Source organism: Petaurus breviceps, unplaced genomic scaffold (assembly GCF_028583685.1).
Source record: "Petaurus breviceps papuanus isolate PSGF00001 unplaced genomic scaffold, PetGlider_PUasm1.0 90825, whole genome shotgun sequence".
Classification (NCBI taxonomy): Eukaryota; Metazoa; Chordata; class Mammalia; order Diprotodontia; family Petauridae; genus Petaurus; species Petaurus breviceps.
This window is the reverse complement of record NW_027187353.1, coordinates 442,783-468,385: the sequence shown is the minus strand read 5'-3', so window position 1 is coordinate 468,385 and position 25,603 is coordinate 442,783. Positions and strand designations below refer to the sequence as shown.

The 25,603-nt window shown below is 36.2% G+C and overlaps 1 protein-coding gene across 2 annotated transcripts in view; it reads right to left on the bottom strand.

The window, feature by feature from the left end:
* The window catches only part of MICU1 (mitochondrial calcium uptake 1), a 271,908-nt gene that overhangs the window by 177,116 nt on the left and 69,189 nt on the right, over nucleotides 1-25,603 (bottom strand). For both annotated transcript variants that reach the window (XM_069071075.1, XM_069071076.1), the window contains exons 3-4: nucleotides 14,310-14,475; nucleotides 6,645-6,807 (exon numbers count right to left, since the gene is read on the bottom strand). In XM_069071075.1, coding sequence (XP_068927176.1) covers nucleotides 6,645-6,807; nucleotides 14,310-14,475 — 329 coding nt within the window. The remainder of the gene's footprint in view (nucleotides 1-6,644; nucleotides 6,808-14,309; nucleotides 14,476-25,603) is intronic.

Sequence of the window (25,603 nt, the reverse complement as noted above, 5' to 3'; positions counted from 1 at the left end):
ATAAGCACTGATTATTTCTCTAGCTATTTAAGTTATTCTTTATCACTTTAAGAAACATTTTGTAATAGGATATATAAGTATTTTGTATGCTTTGGTAGATTGATCCCAAAGTATTTTATGCATTTAATACCTGTTTTGAACGGAATTTCAATTTCTGTTATTAACTCTTTTATTATTATCAACACAGAAATAGTATTGGTTTTTGTGGGGGATTTTCATAGTTTGTAACTCGACTATAGTTACCATCTTAGTTCTCTTTGTTGTTCCCTAGGATTTTTTTTTTTTGCTTTTTGCTTTTTGGAGGGGGGAAGGTAGGGAAATTGGGGTTAAGTGACTTGCCCAAAGTCACAAGGCTATTTTTGTGTTAAGTGTCTGAGGTTGGATTTGAACTCAGGTCCTCCTGACTCCAGGGCCGGTGCTCTATTCACTGTACCAACTAGCCGCCCCTCCCTAGGATTTTCTAAGTAAACTATGTTATCATCAGCAAATAGAGATAGTTTTAACTCCTCTTTGTCTATCTTTGTGCATTTAATTTCTTGTCTTACTGCCATTGCCAGCATTTCTGAAACTACATTAAATAATAGGAAAGAGAATGGGTATGCTTGCTTTACTTTTTATTTTTTAAGTACAGGTATTTACTGGATAAGCTTCTACAATATCGTCCTCTCTGCTGAAATTAAATAACATACATCTGTGATACACTCAGTTAGTATGGTTGTGTGACTTCACACCAATTCAGAAATATATCTTTTTTAACCCACTTGCTGACTTTGTTAAAAGAAGCTTTGTTTCGAGACTGATTGAGTTATTATTTAGTTAAATTTTCAGTTACAAATTTTTTTTTGTCAGAAGTCTGAAAGAAGGCAATAGCAAAATTCTTTTGTCGTGATACTTTCCTGTAGGCAAATGTTTTATCAGTACTGTCTCAGGGAAAATATGAGCCAGGAGAGCATATTGGAAATATTTGGCAAAGTAAAGAACAATATATAGAAGTACAGTGTTCTACCTTGCAAGTGACACTGAAAATGAATTGTCTAGAATAGTAATAACCATTCTAAAGGTCATTTTGTCATATGAGGAAAGTCACTTCCATTTCATAGGAAATCATTATGTATTCTAATTTATTTACAGAATTTTGAAGTGAACTGCATAGTTGCTAAGTTTTTAATATGCTAAGAATATTCTTGGTTTTTAAGAAAAGTTAAAAAAAGCAATGCTGCAATGTGTATAAGTCAATAATGTTTGATGACTGAAAACTAACTTTTAAAACAAGAAGGAAAATATCATTTTCTAAAGCTGAAATACTAATTAACTTGTTCCAAAATTTTACAGAATTATTTTTCATTAATCTATTACCTACTCAGATGATTAAAAACTATACAAATAGTATTTAATTTCTAAACAAGACCTATAACATATAACTCAGTTCCAGAAAAATCTTGAAGACTGTTTTAGAATGAATAAAAAGCTTTTACTTCTATTGTTAGAATAAAATGCAAAAGAAAATAAATCCCAGCATTCAAAGAATAATAGCAATTTATCTTTTCCATAATAAGATATAACCCACAGACTTACATTGGGTTTTAGGTGTTATTTATTTTGTTATTTTTCTTGGCTTCATAAAACGTTCATAGTTTTAGATTTTAATTTCACTGACTTTTTATTTCATTCAAGTTTCTGGGATTTTATACAGATGAATTCTACGTAGAAAAAATATTACAGAGAATATAAGAAACTAAGATTTAGTTCTGAGGATAACTGCCAACTGGGTACATGACACTGAAAAGGTCAGATTCATTAATCTCTCTGCAACTTGGTTTTCAATGTGAAATGGGAATAATAAACTATTGATCTCTAAACATAACAAAATCTCACTTTTAAAAATTCTCATATATTTCACTCTCTTACAAATTCTTACTCTTTGAAAAGTATTATACAAATGATATTATTACTTATGCCTCTTGTCTGTCATGAAGCCATTTTAAATTTAGGTGGCTGGTGGGAAAGCTTAATAGTAATGGAATTAAAAGATCCCCTTGTATTGGCTTGGCTTTTGGATTGATTGTCCAGATTGATCACCAGAGATGGTGAATCCCACTTGTGGGATGGACTTGTTGACATGAAAAGAGAGGACTGACCTGGGAGGAGCTGGTGATGTGAATTTAGAGAGGCACAAGCAGAGAGAGAGGCAGAAGAGTATTTTTTTTCGGAAGCAGCATCTTGGAGGCAGAGAGAGACAGAGAGGATTGCTGAGGGCCAGTTTGAACTGCCCAGAACTTTTGAGAGCCGCCACCCAGAGCTGCCAAGCACTGAGGAGACATGGCTGTTATGCTGGTACTTTGTCTGTCTGTTTTGACATTGTTTTGCCAGATTCATCCATTGGTGAAGGACAGTTCTGTTGTTGCAGAGGTCTTAGAACCTTGCTGTTGGTTCAGAGCTCCTGAGGCTGTTCTGCAGACAGAGAGTGAATTGAGCCCACTGGTGAAGGCCTGCGTTGTTTTTGCAGAGGTTCTGGAACCTTGCTGTTGGTTCAGAAGCCCTGAAGAAGGATTTTCTTGTTGTATGTTTACAGAAATCCTGGAAGAGGGTTTTGCTAATGTTTTCAGGGGTCCTAAGACTGTTCTGAAGACAGAGAATGAATTAATGAGGACACTGGCAATGTATCTTGTGGCCTTGCTAAGCTTTGTCTCCCCAGGAACAAAGATTGCTAAGAACGTGCCTTGGTCAAGATGAAGAAAAACCTCTCTTTGGGTATTAAATGCTATGGTTAAGCTTGTTGTAACTCTGGGGTAGATGGCCTATTCAGTTGTGATCCAAGGGTGGGAAACTTTTGACTTTTTTGTGCTCTATGACTGACCAAATTAATGTACTTTACTTATGACTGGAAACAAATCTCCATTTGAGAAGAGGGGCTTTGTGATTGACTAAATGAATGTACTGCTTAGGGATGGAGTACTACTTGGAAATTACTGAATTATACTTGGTGAATGCTGCATTTTGAATTATGCTATATTTTGATTTTCTCTGTTCTTAATTTGTCACTGAATAAAATGGAGAGCAGCTATGCTGGTATTTTGAACCTTGGGAAGTTGCCTTTGCTTGGCATTACAGAAAGTTGGACTTATAGGCAGGAAGGTCTGAGTGTGAATCCTGCCTCAGATACTCACTGGCTGTGGGACCCTGGGTAAGCCACTTAGACTTTCATTCTCATTTTCATCATCTATAAAATGAGGATAATAACAGTACCTAATCTTAAGAGGGTTATTTGTGAAGCCCAAATGATATAATACATGCAAAGTACTTTGTAAGCCTGAAAGAACCAGATAAATATTAGCTATTACTTATGCTACGTTTTAAAATTTTATGATTTAAGGCAGAAAATGTCTCTGTGCAAGGAAATAGAAGTGCTTTTAGAAACTGGGGTTGTATCACCTACACTGTCAGATTTACATAGAAATGCTATGGGAGCTTTATCTCAATCCCTACTTGCACAATAAAATTTGTGTGAAACCACAAAACTATTAAACTGACTTAACAGAAAAACTGACAGAAATTCAAAGTAAAATTATTTTTTATTTAATGAAAACTTCATATAGCTAATGTATACTTTGCTTCTGCAACATCAAAGTGTAAATTCTGCCCATAAGCTACTGTTCCGAATTAAATAATGCTAAATCGCTATCAAACTTTTAAAAGTTAGGTAAATTCAAGAGTCCCCTGATTATCATTTAGACAATTATCCAGCAATTTAACTTTTCTTAAAAACCAAGAATATTCTTAGCATATTAAAAACTTAGCAACTACGTAGTTCACTTCAAAATTCTGTAAATGAATTAGAATACATAATGATTTCCTATGAAATGGAAGTGACTTTCCTCATATGACAAAATGACCTTTAGAATGGTTATTACTATTCTAGATTATCATTTTCAGTGTCACTGGCAAGGTAGAACACTGTACTTCTATATATTGTTTTTTTACCTTGCCAAATATTTCCAATATGCTCTCCTGGCTCATATTTTCCCTGAGACAGTACTGATAAAACATTTGCCTATAGAAAGATATCATGATAAAAGAATTTTGCTATCGCCTTCTTTTAGACTTAACTTCTGACAAAAAAAAATTTTTCATTTTTCTGACAGCAAAGACAATAGCCCAAACTTGATGGAACTCAGTGAAATTCTATTACTTGTTGTCCATGGGGCTGAATCACTAGCAATGATGATACTGCCTAAAGTTGAAAACGGAAATGTTTCTTCTTGCCTCAGTTCCCGTGTTAATACCTTTGGTTGAAGGTTGAAAACCTTCATTTTCCCAATGAGGTTTTTACCAGAAGCACCATTTCACACTACACTGCATTAATAGAGTCTATATGTGGCTTAGATTATTCCTTTTTGCTCCAATCAAGTTACTAATTCCTTATTCTGGACGCAGGTTGAAATTATCAAGCTAACTAAAAATGGCAAATTCAAAATTACCCATCCTTTAACTATGATGAAGACTTAGAGTGGTAGCTGTTTGGGAGAGAAGGGTCAGATATGAAGTTCTGGGGAGGTGGAAATGGAAAGATTTAGCAATAGGCTGACTGTGTGGGGTGAGGGAAAGTGTGGTGCTAGGGATAATATCAAGGTTATGAACAAGAGAGGCTAGAAGAATGGTGGTACCATTTTTGGATGTATTCAATTTGAGACGTTTCTGGGATATCTAGTTGGAAATATCCAATAATGATGTGGGACTGAAGCTCCAGGAAGATGCTGGGACAGAATATCTAGATCTAAAAAGCATTGGCACAGGCATTATCATCAAATCCCTGGAAAATGACAAGATCACTCAGAGAGAGAAGAGAGGAAGATGAGAAGGGGACCTAAGACAGAGCCTTGAGCAACAACCACAGTTAGAAGGTATGAAAGGGATGATGAACTATTAAAGGAAACTGAGGAGTGCTTAGGTAGGTAGGTGGAGGATGAGTAGACAATATCTAGGAAGAGATGGTCAACAGTGTCAAATACAGCAAATAGGTCAAAAAGGATGGGAGTGAAAAAAGACCATCAAATTTAACAAGAGTTTGCTGGTAAGGTGAGAGAGAGTATTTTCATCTGAGTGATGAGGTCAGAAGCCAGACTACAAAGAGCTAACAAGTAGGGGGAAAATGGTAGCAGCAAGCATAGACAGCTTTTTCTAGGAGTTTGACTGAGAAAGGAAGGAGAGTTATAGGATGATAGATTAAGGGGTTGTTAGGGCCTAGTGAAAGGGTTTTTTTGTTTTTTAAAGGAAGGGGAGACCTAAACATGTCTGAAGTCTAGAAATAAGGAAAGACTGAAGATTTGAGAGTGGATGACTGAGGTGGAAATCTGCTGAAGAAGATGGAAGGTGGTGGGATTAAAGTCATATGTATGGGAGTTGACCTGGGCAAGAACAATCACCTCATTTGTAGACTGAATGAGAAAAAAGGAAAAAGTAAGGAGATAATATCAAGAGGTTTTTAGATGAAGAGAACAGAAGAAGGAGCTCATGTTGCATAACTCCCATTTCTCAGTAAAGTCAGGAATGAGGTCCACAACTAAGAGAGAAAAGGAAGAGATGGAAGTATAGGAAGTTTCAGGAAAGAAGACATGGTTTGGAATAGCTTCTGTGGGGAGTAAGACAAGGAATCAATTAGGGAAGATAAAAGTCCTGCCTTGATGAAGTGAGGGCCTATGTGAAGTTAGATAACACACATTTAGCCACGTACCCAGGCAACACTGTTGGGTAGCTAGCTTCAGGCGCATTCAGCAACATGTGGGTAGAAGCAGATGAAGCACATGGTGGGAACTGTTCAAAGCTAAGGCTTGGCAAGGGATGAGCACAGCAACAATATGAGTACGTAAGGTATTTGAAGGCAGAGAACACAGTAATGCTGAACTAGTTAACTATACGGTAAAGACTGGAGAAGATGGGAAGTAGTCAGAGCAGGGGTAACAAAGAGCCTGAGAAAGCATAGAGGGGTAGAAGAAAGCTCCTGCATCATCACTATGCTCAACTTACTTTCTTTCTTTCTTTTTAATTTTTTTTTTTGGAGGGAGAAAGGCAGGGCAATTGGGTTTAAGTGACTTGCCCAAGGTCACATGGCTAATATTGTGTTAAGTGTCTGAGGTCTGATTTGAACTCAGGTCCTCCTGACTCCAGGGCTGGTGCTCTATTCACTGCGCCACCTAGCTGCCCCTATGCTCAATTTTCATATCAATTTCTTGACTGGTGGTAGGTAAAAACACTTGATTGGTTACTTGAAGTCTTTTTACTTACCACCAGTCAACCAAAAAAAGGAAAAGGATCCACATGAACAACAACAAAAAAAGAAGTTCCTCTGGAAGCCTCAAATACAAGAGTAAATTACCACAGCTTTTGTGAACTCCTTTCTTTTCTCCTTATGTTGATAAGAGTTTTATGCAGATGATGCAAGCATGGTCTTAATCTAAATAAATCTAAAAATAAAGTCCTTATTTTTCACAGGGGAATGCTGAGGCTAATAATTATGTTGTAATAAACACTAAGATTCTTAGTTGAAAGGAGAAAGATGTTAAAAAATATTATTCACGCAACGTATAGAAAAACAGTTTCAAGGCCAGTAACCTGGCAAGCCTCCCCACTCTGCTCCACTAACTTACGTTCTGGCTGCTTCTCGTTGGGGGTTATGGATCTCACAAAATCTTGTGGAGTCATAAACACTTCAGCTTCACCAGGCTCACTTACAATTTTCAAGGTAGCAAAATATCGGAAAATTTTGTCAGGAGTGGAATAGGCTCGAATCCTGTTCTCATATTCCATCACCTAAGAAATAAATTTGAGAATCATTAGCATTAAAATAGCAGCTCAGTTTTATATAGGGCTCTTTACATATATCATCTAATTAAATCTTCACAATAGCCCTAGAAGAGAAATACCTTAAGGACTACTATTCTCAAACAATATTTCTCTAACTTTTTGGGCTACATGTTGGTATAAGTTTTATTCAAATTAATATTTAGGCATCAATTAAGAAAAATTGATGAAATGGTTTAGATAAATGATTGTATATTTCAGTTTTAAAAAATACTGAGTTTGCCTGAATATCAATATCTATTTTATAAACCAAATGAGCTACTGTTCATGTTACTATTTTGCTAAAGAAAACTTTGTGGATCCTTAAGTGCTTTCAGTATATTCATGAAGCCTGTCAACCAATGCTACTCTGTTTAAATAAAAAGATAGTGTAAGTTTCCTTGGATTAAACAGGTAAAGTTGAAAGTTGTCTTCAGAGATTTAGACATATCTTGAATAGTAATAGTTTACATGTATATGTAGTGTTTCAAAGTTTGCAAAGCATGTTTTTTGTATTATGTCATTTAATCCTTACAACAACCTTACAAGGTAGGTGCTACTATCATCCCAATTTCACAGATGAAGAAACCGAGGCTAAGAAAAGCTCAATGATTTGCCCAGGTCACACAGCTAATTATTGTCTGAGGCAGCATTCAAAATCAAATCTTCCTAAATCTAAGTTCAACACTCTAGCTACTACACCCAGCTACTCTTCATAAAGGGTATTAGTTATAGAGTATAGGGCTGCCTGTCATTTCTTAAAACATCAAAACTAAAATGTAGATTTAGTTTTGTAAAGTGAAAAAAAGATAGCAGGTCATTTATTTTCAAAAGGAACTGACAAGAAGAATTTGAAAGATGACAGTACGTTTACTTGGGGGCAGCCTGGTGGCATAGTGGATAAGGCACTGGACCTGGAGTCAAGAACACCTGAATTCAAATCTGGCCTTAGACACTTACTAGCTGTATGACCCTGGACAGATCACTTAACACTGTTTGCCTCAGTCTCTTCATCTATAAGATGAGCTGGAAAAGGAAACAGCAAACCACTCTAGTGTCTTTGCCAAGAAAACCATAAACGGAGTCACAAAGAGTTAGAAACGATTGAAATGACTAAACAACACAAATACTTCTGGTTAAAAAAAATATGTATATATATATGTATGTATAGATAGATAGTACATATGTATACACATATATCATCTCTCTCTATATATACAGGTACATACACATATACATATAAAAGCATATATATAAACATTAATATTTTTTAAAAATTAAAATTATCACCACATACAATGGAAACCCAATAAAAAACAAAATTGGTCTGGAACAACGGCATATCAAAATTTAAATAGTATTAAATTCAACAAATGATCATGGCTTCTTTTCCTATGGATTATTTAGTAGAGAGTAAGTTGATGAAAGCACAAACAAATGTTTAAGTAGCACCTAATCAAATATTTTACCTAAAATTTCCAAATATAAGTGTATGGATAAATTAAAATGGAAGTTTATCTTATCAAAAGACATTAAGATCATCCTTCTATACACTGTCTTTTCTGGGCACACACGATGATTACCTAATATTATGGGAAAAGAAATTCTGCAATCTAGATCCCATACCTGTATATTGCTTGCTGGAAGGAAAGTAGGAAACAAAACTCTGATACTAGTCAATGTCTGTGAAGCAATTTGTGAAGGACATTCAAAAATTTTTATTTTTGACCATGATTAGTGATTCATGCTTGACAGACCTGTTCACTAGGAGCAGCTGTTAGCCAACAGTTTTAGTTTTAGCACCAAACATATTTCAGGAGCAGACAGAATCTGTTAATATGTATCAGTGCATAACGAGAATGTTTCTATGTTACTTGTATTTTAAATTTAAGTGATTTTTTTTTTAGAGAAAATCTTATCAATGGTACTAACATTCAATAAATGTGTTGAGGAGCTTTTCAGTCATTGCAGTAGTTTTTTAAGACTCAAGGACTCAGCAGGAACTAGTTTAACTGAAAACGACACAACGTGATCCATGCTTTCCAAATCAAATCACAACTCAGCCAAGCGGTACTGAACACAGGGCAGATGGCTGTCACTACAGTATCCATGCTCTTGCTCATCTCCTGATGCTTCAAAGTAAGATAGCTTCTGTACATTAATATCAAATTACTAATATTCTAATGTTCTGCGAAAGAACCAAAAAGAAAGGTAAGAACTTAGTGGCCAGAGGAACGATTCTATGGCTGACTGTTAGATTACTTGATTGCTAGTGAAGACTCAGTGAATCCTTCTATTAATCACTGCCAAAGACCCATACATGTGGAAATGCTGTGTATATTTTTCATTAGATCATCATAAGTGAAGGATGATCTGGCTGCCCAAAAAGCTAAAACACCTTTAGGCTGCATTAGTCAAAAAATTCAGTATAAGAATAAAAGTTCAGAATTCATAGCAAGAGAGAAAATAATCCTACTGCACCACACATGTCTGGATCCAACTGCAGTATCATGTTTAGCTCTGTGTAGAACATCTTAAGAAAGAAATTGACAAAGAGGAAACTATCAATAGGAGAGGGAGGAGGATGCTTAAGGATAAGAAAATTGTGCTGAATGAACAAGACTTGGGGAAGAGAAGGCACCTGAGGTTGTGAAGGTTAGCAGTGGGGAAGGATTGATACACTTACTAAATATTTCCAGAGTTACTTTGTGATACAATGATACAAAACAATTGCAAGATAATCTGGACAAAAAAATGCTATTCAGAGAAAAAACTGATGGAGTCTGAAAGGAGATCAAGGTGTACTACTTTTCACTTTCTGTATTTTTTCCAAATACAGAAATGAGAGCGATACAAGAAAATTATGAAATTAGAATTGATAGTTTGGTAAAAGAGGCACAAAAATATAATGAAGAAATAACACCTTAAAAAATAGATTTCTAATAGAGGCCTAGTGGTAAAAGATTTACAAAAATTCATTGAAGAAAAGAAATGCTTAAAAAGCAGAATTGTCCAAATGGAAAAAGAGGTTCTAAAGCTCACTGAAGAAAATAATTCCTTAAACACTGGCAAGCAGAAGCTAATGACTACATGAGACATCAGAACACAATAAAATAAAGTCAAAAAAATGAAAAACTAAAAGAAAATGTGAAATATGTCATTGGAAAAATAAGTGAGTTGGAAAATAGATCAAAGAGAAATAATTAAAAGATTATTGGATTACCTGAAAGCTATGATTTAAAAAAAAAAGAGCCTAGATTAGACATATTAGACATAACATTAGACATAATATTTCAAGAAATTATCAGAGAAAACTGGCCCAATCTTAGATTCAGAGGGTAAAACAGAAATGGAAAGAATCCACTGATCACCTCCTGAAAGAGATCCCAAAATGAAAACTCTCATGAATATTACAGTCAAATTCCAGAGCTCCCATGTGAAGCAGAAAACTATTGTAAGCAGCCAGAAGAATCAATTAAAATATCACGGAGTCACAATGAGGACCACACAAGATTTAGCAGCTTACACACTAAAGAAACGAATGGCTTGGAATACTACTTTGAAATGCAAAGAATCCAGGATTACAACCAACAAAAATCTACCTACCAAAACTGAGTATAATCCTTCAGGGGTAAAAATTTACATTTAATTAAATAGAAGACTTTCAAGTATTCCTTATGAAAAGACTAGAGTTGAATAGAAACCTTTATATTATTAGACATAAAAGATTAATTTGCCAACTTGGCTTGTGATGGGGCAAGATAAGCCCCTCTGTGAGGAATAAGATGATACAAACCAAGGCCCCAACTCAATATGACCTTTCTATTACCCCCAGGGTGTTTGGGAACAGAGGATAGTGACAACGTGAGGGCTACTCCTATCCTGGCACCCAGGCCACATCCTTGAGAAGAGATATAATAACTGCCCAACTCCTGGAAGTAGCCATTCCAAGGAGACATCACTCTTGGTGGGGGGGAGGGGGCGCCTTAGAGGGACTGGCCTCCATCCCAGGCCTCACACAAGATACGATGCTTACTAAAAACACCTGGCAGTATGCCTTCTTTGTTCTCAGCACTAGTCAAACTGTAAGATTCAGATCCCAAATTGGAATCTCACCCATGGAAGAGACGTCCTGCCTGGGACCCTCCCAAGTAGGACCCTGATACCCGGGATTCCCCAGCTTGTGTGTTCAGGTGTTGGTGCTTCCCCACACCGGTGATGATTGTAAATATGTAATATATTAATATATATACATATATATATATATATATATGTATATATATTAATCATGGTTGCTCTTATTCTGCTATTTCTAAGCCTTTTACTCTGTTATCTCTGGTTTCCTTCCCATTCGCCTATATTCTAAATAAACTATATTGGATCTTTTGAAGTGCCAGGTGCTCTGTTCATATGAATCCTGAATCTCCTTAATTGGACAACTTCATAACTTTGGTTTTCCTATTCCATATCTAATTGCTCAAGAAAGACTCTTAAATAAGAAATGAGATATCATAAGCTCATAGATTAGATATGGAAGAGACCTTTGAGGTCCTCTAGTTCAATTCCTTCACTTTACAGTTGAGGAAACTGAGAACCACAGAGGTTAAATGACTAACCCAAGAACCCACACAGAATAGGACATCTTCAAAAACATTTTTTAAATTGTATTAAAAATTGTGACCCAAAATGTAAACATCCCTGCAGACTACATACTGACTTAGAAAACCACAAATTAATATTATCTATAGTGCATTGCATTTTTATTTATTTTGTGAAACATTTCCCAACTACATTTTATTCTAGTTCCTGAAGTACTCAGGAGTTTGGCCTACAGTGGACACCTCCGACTTAAAGTAAGACAGGTAAAATAACGTATGAATTGCCCAACTTGGCCACTGTTTTTTGCTTTTTTTTTTTTAAACTGTTTTGCTTTATTATAAGAGGAAGGTTCTCTAGATGAAATAGTAGCAGGATGACAGTTAAATCCAGAAATGACTGATATAAAAACCAAATGTATCAACAAAACTTTAAAAATAAAATAAAGCTTGCCACAAATAACAAGATGGATATGAACATAAGAAAGTATGTTCTAAGCTGAATAAAAAGTATCACAAATCCTCTCAAGTCAGATTATGATTGATAAAATCAAGTAAATAGCTATTTTAATTATGCAGTTCCTTACAACTACCTTTCTTTTAATCAAGGTTTTTCCAAATCATGTCAGTTTAGAAAATAATTTTTAAAAATAAAATTCATAGCAGCTTTAGGAAGTCTGAATTTAATCAATATTAACTTTGAATTAAGCCACCATGCAAATAACTAGGTCTCCAATAATGTACTTTTACAATTAGACCTATTAAGTATCAAATCCAAGCCTCTAAATGTACTAAATCAAAAGCCTACTTGATTCTAGCATGTCCTTACGCCAAAAGAGAAAACACAACAAAGACTGTCAGGAACAGGTAAGCCTTCTTTAGAAAAGCACTTTGTCTTTATTAAGATTTTCTATATATTTACTATGGGATTACATACTGCTTGCTGGTAAAGGCTACAGTGTATCAAGATATTCTTACTATAAAGATAATGCTTGTCCAAAAGTCTTTTCCCATGGTGCTTTGGAAATTAAAAAACACAATTAAGCTTATCTTTTAATGGAAATCCCCCCTCCCTAGAGAGCAAGTAAAACTACTAATGGATACAAATGAACCTTCTGAATAAAATAAATAGCTTCCTGTACTTTTGGGCTCAAACTGAAAAACTCAGTTTCCTAATGGATAACACTGAAGGATTAGCCTGTGTGATGAAGAACTTATAAATTCACTAGAAATCACAATGAAGTTGTCAAGTTGTCATTTTATCCCTAACTGATCTCCTTGCTTCCAGTCTTTCCCCTCGTCAATCCATACAGCTACCAATTGATAGCCCATCACGCTCTGCTCAAAAAGCTCCAATAGCTTCCTATTGTCTTGAGGTTAAGATAGAAACTCTTGTTTGTTATCAGAAGTCCTTCACAATTTGGCTCCGGGTTACTTTTCCAAATTTATTTCAAGCTCCTTCCCTTCGTGTGCTCTATGTTTTGGGTGCACTGGCTTTCTTATATTCTGTATATAGAATGTTTCATCTCCGCTCTGTGTGACTTTGCAAAGGATACCCCCTCTGCCAGAAATGCCTGTATTCTCCTCACGTCCACACCTGTAACCCTATCTCTTTTTAAGGATCAGTTCAAGCCTTTCCTTATCCTTCCAGTTGGTAGCACTCCACCTACTCCACACTGAAATTCTGTCCCTCATTAGCCCCATATTTTCTCTCCTTGGGATGTAACTGTCTTGAAGGCAAAGGCTCTTTAGTGCAGGGAAAAGAATATCAAGGTTAGAACAGGAGTAACTGGGTTAAAATCCTGGCTCTGTCACTTATTGCTTCTACGACGTTGGCCAAGTCAACTGATTTCTCCAGGTCTCAGTTGCGTCATCCGTAAAATGAGACCACTGGGGGCAGTGACTTCTCAGGACCCTTACATCTCTGTGGCCATTCATTTCTGCTGCTGTATCCCCATATCCAACCACACTGCTTTGCACAAAGAAGGTGTTTAATAAATGCTTGTTGAATTAAACTGAATTGCCCGTTACTGGGGGGAGCATCATGCAAACAAAGTTGGCAAAGAATTAAAATTTCCCAAAGAGAATTCTGAGAGGAAAAAAAGAACTAAACATTTGACCTTGAAGCAGTAAAACTAGTATGACAAAGGAAGAGAGGGAGCTTCTTAAATCTGGATTTAAAAGTAGAAAATTGATTATGGGGAATGAATTTGGAAGGAAAGTTATTACTTTGCTTTTTATACTGCCAGCTCCCGGACACTAAATGCAAGAAGCCCCCAAATACTAGCCATTAACAGGCTGCAGAAAGTGGAACTTTTCTGTGATAAAAGTGCATGTGATGATGACAGCTGGTGGTGACTGTGACAGAAGAACTTCACACACAAGTATGGAGCACAAACACTGAGAATTATCATCAGTCAGTGGACGTTTCATGATCCTCATTTATATTTTGCTAAAGGGAGTCTACTCATAATTAAAACTGGACATTGCAAATCATGAGCAGAGTGAAAGCACAAGGTAATAAGCACCATGGCATTTATTGCCATTTAATTCCGTTAAGTAAGAGATACAAATTCAGAAGTTGAATTAAGTACAAGCTCACAAAGAAGAAGGAAATGAGACACCCTTGGCACTAGTTCTGACCCACAAGTATTTTACATTGCTTCAATACTTTTGGTTTAGACTATGATAGGTAAATAGGAAAAAGTAATAATTTTGAAAGTGGAAGGATGGAGTATATGAAATACAGTATTATATTTAAAACAGACATTTCAGGCACAACATTCAACTACAGTATGCAGGATGATTAAAAAGTACACAGTGATACCTCCACAAAGAATCCATACTCTAAGAGTGGAGATTTTCCCCCCCAAATACCTTTCGGTCCCTGAATCCGGAACACTTCTTCTTTTTCTCTTCTGATACATCATGAACATGACTATTTTTACAGGCTTCTTCATCCTTACTCTCCTCGTCCTCATCTTCATCCTCATCATCATCCTTGAGGTCTTTGTTTAATGATGGTGGAGATTCTGCATGGACTCTGTGAGGACAAGAATATAATATGGATTAATCCAATCAGTAGGAAACATCATACAAACCAAACAAGACCCACCCATGGGAGTAAAAGGATCAAGAGAAATAGATCTTCTGCTTAGAAAAAAAACAAAACTAGTGTCTATACATAAACCTAACTAATACTCTAGACATAACTGAGATCCTTAATATTACAGTTTCTTTTCCACATTAAGAACAATGAATGCCATGTGTGTCCAGTGGTTCTTTCTTCTGCCATATCAAACTGTCAAAAATTTATTCTGCCTTAGAATTTCTATTAAGTCTTTTCTGACTACCTCAGTCCTCAGTGATCTCTAACATTTCTCATGTGTGTTTAACACATTTATGAAAAGTTATCCGGCTAGGTGGCGCACTACATAGGGCACTGGACCTGGACTCAGGAGGACCTGAGTTAAAATCTGACCTCAGACACTTTACACACTTACTAGCCATGTGACTTTGGGCAAGTCACTTAACCCTAATTGCCCTCCAAAAAGCAAAAGAAAAAAAAAATTATGGGGGTGGCTATGCGGCACAGTAGTAAGCATAAGCCGTGGAGTCAGGAGGACCTGAATTCAAATCTGGCCTCAGATACTTAACACAAAAACTAGTTATGTGACCTTGGGTAAGTCACTTAACCCCAACTGCCCTCCAAAAAAGCAAAAAAAAATTATACAAAAAAAAAGGTTATCACAGGCTAGGGCATTAAAACCACAAACAAATGAAGAAAAAGAAATATTAAATATATCCCTAACCATAACATAATAAAAATTACAGCCAACCAAGGGCATTTGAAGGAAGAATTCAATATTGAATGGAGTTTAAATAATTTAATCATAAAGAATTTTTGGGTCAAAGAACAAATGATGAAAAAACAATTTCATTAACTATAGATAAGAATTCTTAATCAAACTAGGGATTGAAAGTATCATGGAAGATAAAATGGACAATTCTGACTACATAAAACTGAATTTTTTTTGCAAAAGCTTTTGCTTATTAAGATTCTTAAGTTGTACAGAAGTTGCTGACCTACACTGTTGGAGGAAGTTTCCTTTCTTTGGGGTTCCATATACTGAAATAACAGTTCTGCTCCCTATTCTTACTATCTTTTTTTACAAACAAAATCAATGTGGTTAAAATGAGAAGGGAAACAATTAGAAGAAGAAATCTTTGCAATGAGTTTCTCTGATAAAAGTTTAATATTGAAGATACATAGGGAAGTAACTCAAGTATATAAGAATAAGAGATATCCCAAACAAACAGGATGTGAACATGAATTTCTTTCTTTTTTTTTTTTTTTTTGCTTTTTGGAGGGGGGAGGGCAGGGCAACTGGGGTTAAGTGACTTGCCCAAGGTCACACAGCTAGTAAGTATTAAGTGTCTGAGGCTCCAGATTTGAACTCAGGTCCTCCTGACTCCAGGGCCGGTGTTCTCTTCACTTCTCCACCTAGCCCCCCCCGAACATGAATTTCTCACAAGAAGAAATTCAAGCTATTAACAATCATGTGAAAAAATGTTCCAAATCTCTAATAAGAAAAATGAAAATGAGAACATCATTGAGATTCTGTTTCACAGTAATCAGTTTGGCAAAGATGACAAAAAAAGATGACAATTATTGGAGGGGCTGTGGGAAAACAATAAAATTAATAAAATTTTAGTGACACTGTGAATTGGCCTAGGCATTCTATAAAGTGATTTAGAAATATTGCCTGAATTATAGAACTGTGTATATACTCTGACCCAGCAATGCCACTATATGTTAGGCTTATATCTTAAAGAAATCAGAAGAGTCAATATGTACCAAAATCTTCATAACAACACTTTGTTCTAGCAAAGAACTAGAAGCTAAGTAAATGCTCATTAGTTGGGGAATAACTGAAAAATTATGGTAAATAAAAGTAATGGAGTATTACTGCAACAGATTTAGAAAAACTTTGGGAGACTTGTATAAATTGATACAAAATTAAGTGAGAAGAACAAGAAGAACTTATTTTTAAAACTCTTTTTGGTAGAAATCCATCTTGCCGTACAAGAAAGTAAGGGGGTGGAGGAATGAGGAAGGACACAAGAGAGAAGATTAGGGGAAAGAGTATTTAGTATGCTTACTATCTTGGTGTGGGGGGGACAGGAGAGATAGAAATTTTGTAACTCAAAATCTTGTGGAAATGAATGTTAAAAACTAAAAAATAAATAAATTTATAAATTAAAAAATCTGTTTTTGAATCAACAAAAATCTACCTTTCCAACTCACCCTCCAATTGAGAACTAAAGAAAAACAAAACCCTTGTTACAAATATGTAAAGTCAAGCAAAACAAATTTCCAAATTAGTCATGTCAAATATGTGTGTATTTGCATTTGTGTGTGTGTGAGAGTGAGTGATTCTGCACTGAGTCTTTCACCTATTAGGAGGTATCATGTTCCATTATTAGTCCTCTGGAATTAAAGTTGATCACTACTACACTGATCAGTCTTCCTAGATCTTTCAAGGTTTTTTGTCTTTACAACATTGTCATTACATAAACTATTCTCTTGGTTCTGTTCACTTCTTTCTATATATCAGTTCATACCAGTCTTCCCAGGTTTCTCTGAAATCATCTCCTTCATCATTTCTTATAACATAATAGTATTCTACCATATTTGCTTACTGTAACTTATCCAGTCATTTCCTAACTGATAGGCATCATTTCAAATTCTCACTCAGCCACCTAAAATAGCTACAAATGTTTTTGTATGTCCTTAAGAGTTTATTTTGCTTAAGACTAATCCCTTCCTTAATCTATTCTTCCTTTAATTCCCTCTTCTCCCCTTTCCCTCCAGCTCCCCATTAAGTAAGATGGATTTTTGTACCTACAAGTGGGTGTATACCTGTATTCTTATTTCTTCTAATCAGTTCAGATGAGAGTGATATTCAAAGGTCAGTCATGGACCTCAACCTCCTTCTCATTCTTTGCACAGATATCTACTTTTACACCCTGATTGAGTAAGATGCTTCTCCTTAACATTCTTCTCCCATCCCTCCTAGTAAATTCCTCATCTCTTCTCTTCTCGTTCTTCTCTTAAGATTGTCAAGACCTAACAGAACCATTCCCAGGTCTTCAGTCTAATTTGATTACCTCTGTTTCCTGAAGAAGGCAGACTTCAATGAGTACACATGTAGCATTCCCATACTAGAATGTAAAATTTATCACTCTTTAGTCCTTTATCATTTTTCATAGGTTTTTACCTTTTTATGATTCTCTTGACTCCTGTGTTTGAACTTTCAAGTTTCTACACAGCTCAGGTCACAGATCAGGAATCCCTGGAAATGCTCTATTTCATTGAATATTATTTTTCCCCTATAGGATTATATTCAGTTTTGTTAGGTAAATTATCCTTGGTTGTAAGCCTATATCTTTGATCTTCTGGACTACTGCATTTAAAACTCTCTGCTCTTTTAAAATGGTAGCTGCTAAATCTTGCGTAATCTTGAATATGGATCTTCAGTATCTGAAATCTTTCTGGCTTTTGTAGTACTTTTTTCTTTGACCTAGAAGCTCAGGATTTTGTTTAGAATATTCTTGGGGGTTTTCATTTTGAGATTTCTTTTAGAAGATGACCAGTAGGTTCTTTCTATTTCTACTCTGCCCTCCATCTCTAAAAGAACTAGGCAGTTTTAAGATTTCTTAAAATAAGAAGGCTTAGCTCTTTTCTTGGTCATGGCTTTCAGGATTATATATGCCCTATTCTCTCCCTACACATTGCCCCTATTCTGATGCAGGCCTTTATCATCTCATGTCTGGAGTACTGAAACAGCCTGCAGGTGAGTCTGCCTGCCTCAAATTTTTCCCCATTCCAACCTATCAACCTATTCAGCCAACAGAGTGATTTTCTTAAAATGCAGGTCCAACATGTCACTCAATAAACTCCTATGATGCTCTATGATTCCCAGGATCAAATACAAAATCCTCTGCTTGGTGTTTAAAGCCCTCCCTAGATCCCTTCCACCTTTCCAGTCTTCTGACACCTTACTTCACACCAAAAACTCTTCAACCCAGGGACACTGGCTTCTTGACTCTTCCACAAACAAGACTTTCTCTAGGCTCTGGGAATCTTCTCTGGTAGACCCCATGCCTAGAATGGTCTCCCTCATCTCTACCTACCATTTTCTATGGTTTCCTTTAAGTCCCAATTAAAATCCCATCTTCTACAAGAAATATTTCCCAATTCCTCTTAATTCTAGTTCCTTCCCTCTGTTCATTATTTCCTTTTGATCCAGTCTATAATTTGCTTGTATATTGTAGCTTGTTGTCTTTCCCATTAAATTGAGATACTTAAGGGTAGGGACTGTCTTTTGCCTCTTTGTTGCTTCTCCAATGACTAGAATAGTAAACGTTTATTGACTAAGTGATTCTTACATTTTTTTCTTGTCAAATTTTTTTTCCAGGTTAATTGTTTTGGCTATGGACTACCTTATATTTTCTTCCCTTTTTGGGGGTCTTTTGTCTTTGTTTTCATATTTCTTGTCTCATGGAGTTACTAGCTTCTGTTTGGTCCATTCTAATTTTTAGGGAATTTGTTAATTGGCAAGGTTTTGTGCCTCTTGTGCCAAGCTACTAATTTTCATTCCAAAACTTTCTTTGATAGTTCTTACTTCTTTTTCATTTTTTTCTTCTAGTGTTCTCATTTCACTGGAAAAAACATTTTAAATTCTTTAAAAAATTTCTTGCCTCATCTCTTCTAGTTGAATTTGTGTGCAAGCTGTGTTTTGCTTTGAGGCTTTGCCTGTAGATTTTTTAGGGTCATTCTCTAGTTTTAGGTTTGTACCTTCAAGTATTTGAAGGGCTATCATTTGAAAGAAAGACTAGATTTGTTCTCAGTGGACCCAGAGAGAAGAACTAGGAACAAAAAGTTAAAGATGCAAAGAGGAAAATTTAGGAATGAATTAAGAAGAAATTTCATGGTGATTAAAACTATGCAAGACCACAAACTGGATTGTCTTGTAAAGTAATAGGCTCTCCCTCCCTGGAAATCTTCAATGTTGAGCATTTATTCCATGTGTTCAAGGTAGATTTTTTTCCCAGTTATGCGTTCTGGTCTTCTTACCTTAGAAAACTGAGATGTTTGCTAATCCAAAGCCATTCTCAACCAGAAGGAAATGAAAAAGAAGCATAAAAGTATAACAGTATTTTCACAAGATTGGGCTCACTTTTATGTGGGGATCCCTATCGCTGGCTCTCAATCAGCCTAAATTTCCTAGATTCTAGTCACTGACTGAGGACTTCTAGCTTGCTTCACCCATGGGGGGCCTATGACTCTATGGTCCCTGCTTCAAGCTTCTGGTTTTTAAACCATCAACTTCTTTCTTACCATCCAACTCTTTCAGTCTGGTGATCTTGACTCTCCTGTCCTGGCCACCACCTATATTCCAACCACTGCCTAACCCTGTGACCTCTGAGAAGTTAATGCAAGAGAGAGGGAACAAGAGGAAGCACTTTAAAAAGCAATCTGGTAACAAGAGAAGAATCACAAAAAGAACTGAAGAAAGAAATGCAAAGGACAATGGATTAACATTAGGTATATTTAAGAGAAGGTGACAAAGCAAAAACTTCTATATAACCTCCATCCAGTCCTTCAGTTCATATCCCAAAATCTAACATTTCAAAACAAAAATAAAACTATGCACCACAGAGAAAGAATCAGATAGCTGGAGGAAATAAGATGCAGATATTTACCAATTTTAACAAATTTCAAAAAATTCATTGATTAAAACAAAATTTCTTATTAAACCAAGTGGTTTTTTGCTAATGCTGACTTCTGTGTTTTTCAAATGATTGGGAATAAAGATAAAGAGCTGCTGTGAAGAATTATCAAGGAAAAATACTCAAGGTACTCAGTATAAGAAACAACCTATATGACTTACAATCTACTCTAAATTCCACCATGCTATTTTTTTTTAGCAAAAGACCTTGATAAATAACTATGAAACACAGGAATAGCAAATTTTATTACTTAAGAAGTCACACAGGGGGTGGCACAGTGAGTAAGAGCACCGGCCCCAGAGTCGGGATGACCTGGGATCAAATCCGGGCTCAGACACTTAGCCCTCACCTAGAAACACCTGGCTGTGTAACCTTGAGAAAGTTACTTAACCCCAATTGCTTAGGGGAGGCCAGGTGGCACAGTGATTAAGAGCACCGGCCCCAGAGTCGGGATGACCTGGGATTGAATCTGGGCTCTGATACTTAGCACCACACCCAGAAATAACTGGCCATGTAACCTTGAGCAAGTTACTTAACCCCAATTACTTTAAAAAAAAAGTCACACAGACAAGTAGTATAATGAATTTCTATTCAATATAAATCACAATTATCAAAAATATTTTAAATACATACTGACACACTAAATAACCTATTTGTAAAATGTTTATGTGCAAAGGAATATATATTTTACAAACTGATGAGGCAAAATAATTTTTCTTCTAGCTTTTTAAAACCTCTCCTACCTCCCCCTATACTTCCCAGTAGCTGAAATCTTTAGCCCCTAGAAACTATTTTAATGATCTTTGTATTTATCTAATTATTGTTTTTTAAAAGGAGATTCTGATGATTTGGATAGAGAATCACAGAATCAAAAACTTGGGGGAAAGAAATGACATTTTCCTTTCTGGACTTTTCTTTAATCTTAAAAAAAAGTCACCATTACTTATTAAATATGATATACAGTTATTACAAAAACAAATCAAGTCAACAAGAATTTATAAAGTACCTACTATATGCCAAGTGTTGTTGTGCTAAGCACAAGGGGGTACAAAGAAAGGCAAAAACAGTCCCCTGCTTTTTAGAAGCTCACAATATAAAGGGGGAGCAGAGGGGTGTTACACAATATGCAAATAACTATGTATAAATAAACAAGCTACATACAAGGTAAATTGGAAATCATCTCAAAGTAAAAGCACTAGTATTAAGGAGGACCAGGAAAAGCTTCCTGCAGAAAGTTTTAGTTGGGACTTGAAGGTAGTCAGATAAGCCTGAAGTGAGAGACAGGGAGAGAAAGAATTCTAGTTATGGGGGGCAGCTAGTGACCAAAAAAAAAAAAAAAAGACCAAAGGAAAATCTGTCACGAATACAGAGATACAACATGGAAAATCTCTAGGCATTCTTTGTTTTATTACAAGTTCACCTGTAATTTATTTTTTATTTTATTTTTTACACTGTGAAAGTATTTCATTAATTTCTACTACTAATTGAGTAAGGTGAAACTACAGAAAAAATTTACATCTTTTGCCTGATTTGTGTTTTTTTTCTGCAATATTTTATGGTCTTACTTTATATTTTGCATGGAAGTTTACCCGGCATTTTATCTATCTGTTAGTATTTCTTGATTATTCGGGAATTATTTAACTTCTCATTACCACTGCAGTCTTAACTTAAAAAGCCTAGGTCAGATCCCCTAGGCCTAGTTCCCTAAAAGGGAATAATCTTTCTCACCTAGCCAAAAGCCTTAATAGCCAAAATTCGAGATGAAATCAGGTTCCCTTGCTAGATCAGAGATTTAAAAAGTTTCTAGTATATCTAAGCATGGAGGAGCCAGCTTCAGAAATTAAGGTCCCTCATCATCATCTTTACTCTATTCCCCCAGAATTCTAGGTCAGAGGCTCAGTTTAGAGTGCCAGGGTCCTGCACTCTTTCTCAGAGTAAAAGAAAGGGAGAAAGTGATACTGAAACCTGTGACATCATCATTTTAAGAATTTTGATCAAAGAAAGAAGTTCTAATTATTAGACAAGGGCTAGAGGACTTCAGTTATTCACATTACCTATATATATGATGTCTATACAAGTCAATGTAGTTTAAATGTTAATACAATTAAGAAAGTACAATTCTTGAAGCAATCAATTTCCTGGGTTTTAAATATTTTGAAAAGTAAAGTTCATACTAACTTTGACAGACTGGGTTCCTCTCAGCAATGCAAGGCTATAGGACAACTCCCAAAGACTCATGATAGAAAGGGGTTATCGATATACAGAGAAAGAATTACAGAGCCTGAATGCAGATTAAAGCAAACTACTTCCTCTCTTTTTTTTTTTTTGTTTCTTCTTTCCCCTTGTTCATTCCATTGATTATAATCCTTCTTTACAACTTGACTAATGTTTAATGTGAAGGTATTGGCAAAACTTTTATCAGATTGCATGCCAGCATGGGCAAGGAGGGGTGGGGAGAGCACTCACAGGGAGGAAGAGATGGAGGGGGAGAAAAATTAGAATTCAAAAGGTTATAGAACTGAATGTTGTAAACTAAAAGCAAATAAATAAATAAATAAAAAAGAAATAAAGTTCATATAGGTAGAAGATCACATCCTGGGCTGTCATGACACTTATATATCTGCTCAGTTAAAAGGGCAAGACTTCTTTTCAATTATTTTCCCCCATGAGACCAAATACATTTGTTTGAACACTGCCATTTTCTAATGGACCCAAAATCAAATTACTCAAAAGAAATCTACAGGGGCAGAGCCAAAATGGAGATGTAGAAGCAGGAAAACCCCATGAGCTCCCCACATAAACACCTCAAATACCTATGAAATATGACTCTAAACAAATTTTAGAGCTACAGAACCCACAAAGTGACAGAGAGAAACAAATCTCCTGTGAAAGGCAGCCTGAAAGGTGGACAAGAAGGGATCATCACAGTGCACTGGGAGCTGAGCCCAGCACTACATAAAACCAAGGTTTTAGCCCTAGGGGTCGCCCCAGGGCAGCCCCAAACCAGGTGCTGCAGTGGAAGGGAGAGTGGATCACCAGCAGCAGTGGCAGTTTCCAGAACTATCAACCCATAAATGCCAAAGAAAAAATGAAAGGTCAGTGTAGAACTCTGTTGGAACTGGGGGGGATGGAGGAGTGGGTCTGGTCCCTGCCCCAGAGCTAAAAGTGGCAGAGCTGGGGTAGCCCTGCAGCCACCTCCACATGGCTGCTTGAGAGCTCCTGGCCTGCGGATCGTAGGAGGACCAAGCAAACATTCAGAGGGTAATCACTCTTGCTTTAACCTGCCTGGATCTGGATTACAGTCTTGGGTAGTGGTCCTGAGGTGTGTCACCAGTGAGCCAGAGTTTGTGGGGGCTGCAGAGATGGTGCCCACCTAACAGCTCCAGCAGCTGCAAAAACCCCAGTGATTTGGGACATAGCTCTCCCCTCTGGAAGCAGAGTTCTACTGTGGCAAAGAGCTCAAAACTCAAGTAACTGAGTGGCAACATGAGCAAGCAAAGGAAGCAAAGAAAGCGCAGCAATCCAACTTTAGATTTCATTTTTGGGGACAAAAAGGATCAAAGCATGGAATGGGAGGAAGACAACAAAGTCTGAATTCTTATACCAAAACCTTCCAAGAAAAATATGAACTGATTACAGGCCATAGAGGAGCTCAAGAAGGATTTTGAAAATCAAGTAAGAGAAGTGGAGGAAAAATTGGGAAGAAAAATGAGAATGATGAAAGAAAATCATGAAAAGAGAATCAATAACCTGACTGAAGAAAATAACACCTTAAAAAGCAGACTAACTCAAATGGTGAAAGAGGCCCTTAAAAGCCAATGAGGAGAAGAATGCTTAAAAAGCCAAATTTGACAGGTGGAAAAAGAATTTCAAAAGCTCATTGAAGATAATCATTCCTTCAGAATTAGACTGGAGCCAATGGAAGCTAGTGACTGTATGAGAAATCAAGATATGATTAAACAGATCCAAACAAATGAAAAAATACAAGGCAATGTGAAATATCTTATTGGAAAAACCACTGACCTGGAAAATAGATTGAGGAGAGATAATTTAAAAATTATTGGACTACCTGAAAGCCACGAACAAAAAAAGAACCTAGAAATCATCCTTCAAGAAATTCTTAAGGAAAATCGCCCTGATATTTTAGAACCAGAGGGCAAAACAGAAATTGAAAGAATTCACTGATCACCTCTTGAAAAAGATCCCAAAAAGAAAACTCCTAGGAATATTATAACCAGGTTCCAGAGTTCCCAGATCAAGGAGAAAATAATACAAGCAGCCAAGAAGAAACAATCTGAATATTGTGGAAAGACAATCAGGATAACACAGGATCTAGCAGCTTCTACATTACGGAATCAAAGGGTTTGGAATATGATATTCTGGAGGTCAAAAGAGCTAGGATTAAAACCAAGAATCACCTACCCAGCAACTGAGTATAATGCTTCAGGGGAAAACGTAAATATTCAATGAAATAGAGGACTTTTAAGCATTCTTGATGAAAAAAAAAACAGAGTTGAATAGAAAATGTGACATTCAGATACAAGAAGCAAGAAAAGCATGAGAAGGTAAACAGGGAAAAGAAATCATAAGAAACTTATCAAAGTTGAACTATTTACATGCCTACATGGAAAAACAATAATTGCAACTTATGAAACTTTTCTCAGTATGAGGATAGTTAAAGGGAATATAAATGTGTGTGTATGTATATATATGTATATATTTGTGTGTGTGTCTGTGTGTATGTATGTATGTATGCATACATATATATATGTCTATATAGGAGGGTACATGTGCATATGATTCATATGTGAGTATGTGTATATATGTGTACAGGTATACAAAGACAGAGGGCACAGGATCAACTGAATAGGAAGAGATGATATTTAAAAGGTGAAATTGAGAGGCGAGAGAGGAATATAATGAGAGGACATGGGGAGAGACAGAATGGGGTAAATTATCTTATATAGAAGAAGCAAGGTAAAAATGTTACAATGGAGGGGAAGAATAGGAAGGCAAAAGGGAATGGGTCAACCTTACTCTCATTGAATTTGGATTAGGGAGGGCAAGATGCAGCCCCAGAGTTCCTCCTCACACTGGGCTATCCCTCTCAAAAACCATAATGCTTTAAATTTGGCATTAAGGAAGCAGGTCACTCTAGCATACATCCAGATTTTTCACAAGTTCTGGACTAAATCATAGATCTGAGCCTGTCAAATCTCCATGAAAATTCCCAAAATTACTTTGCTCACCCAAGGGTCCAAGGAATTATGATTGCCCAAGAGCTACCATGACCAAACAATCCAAACCTACTTCCCCCAAGGCTAAAAGGTGACTGCTGCTTTACTAGTGAATTGGGAAGCTGTGATCAGATGGCA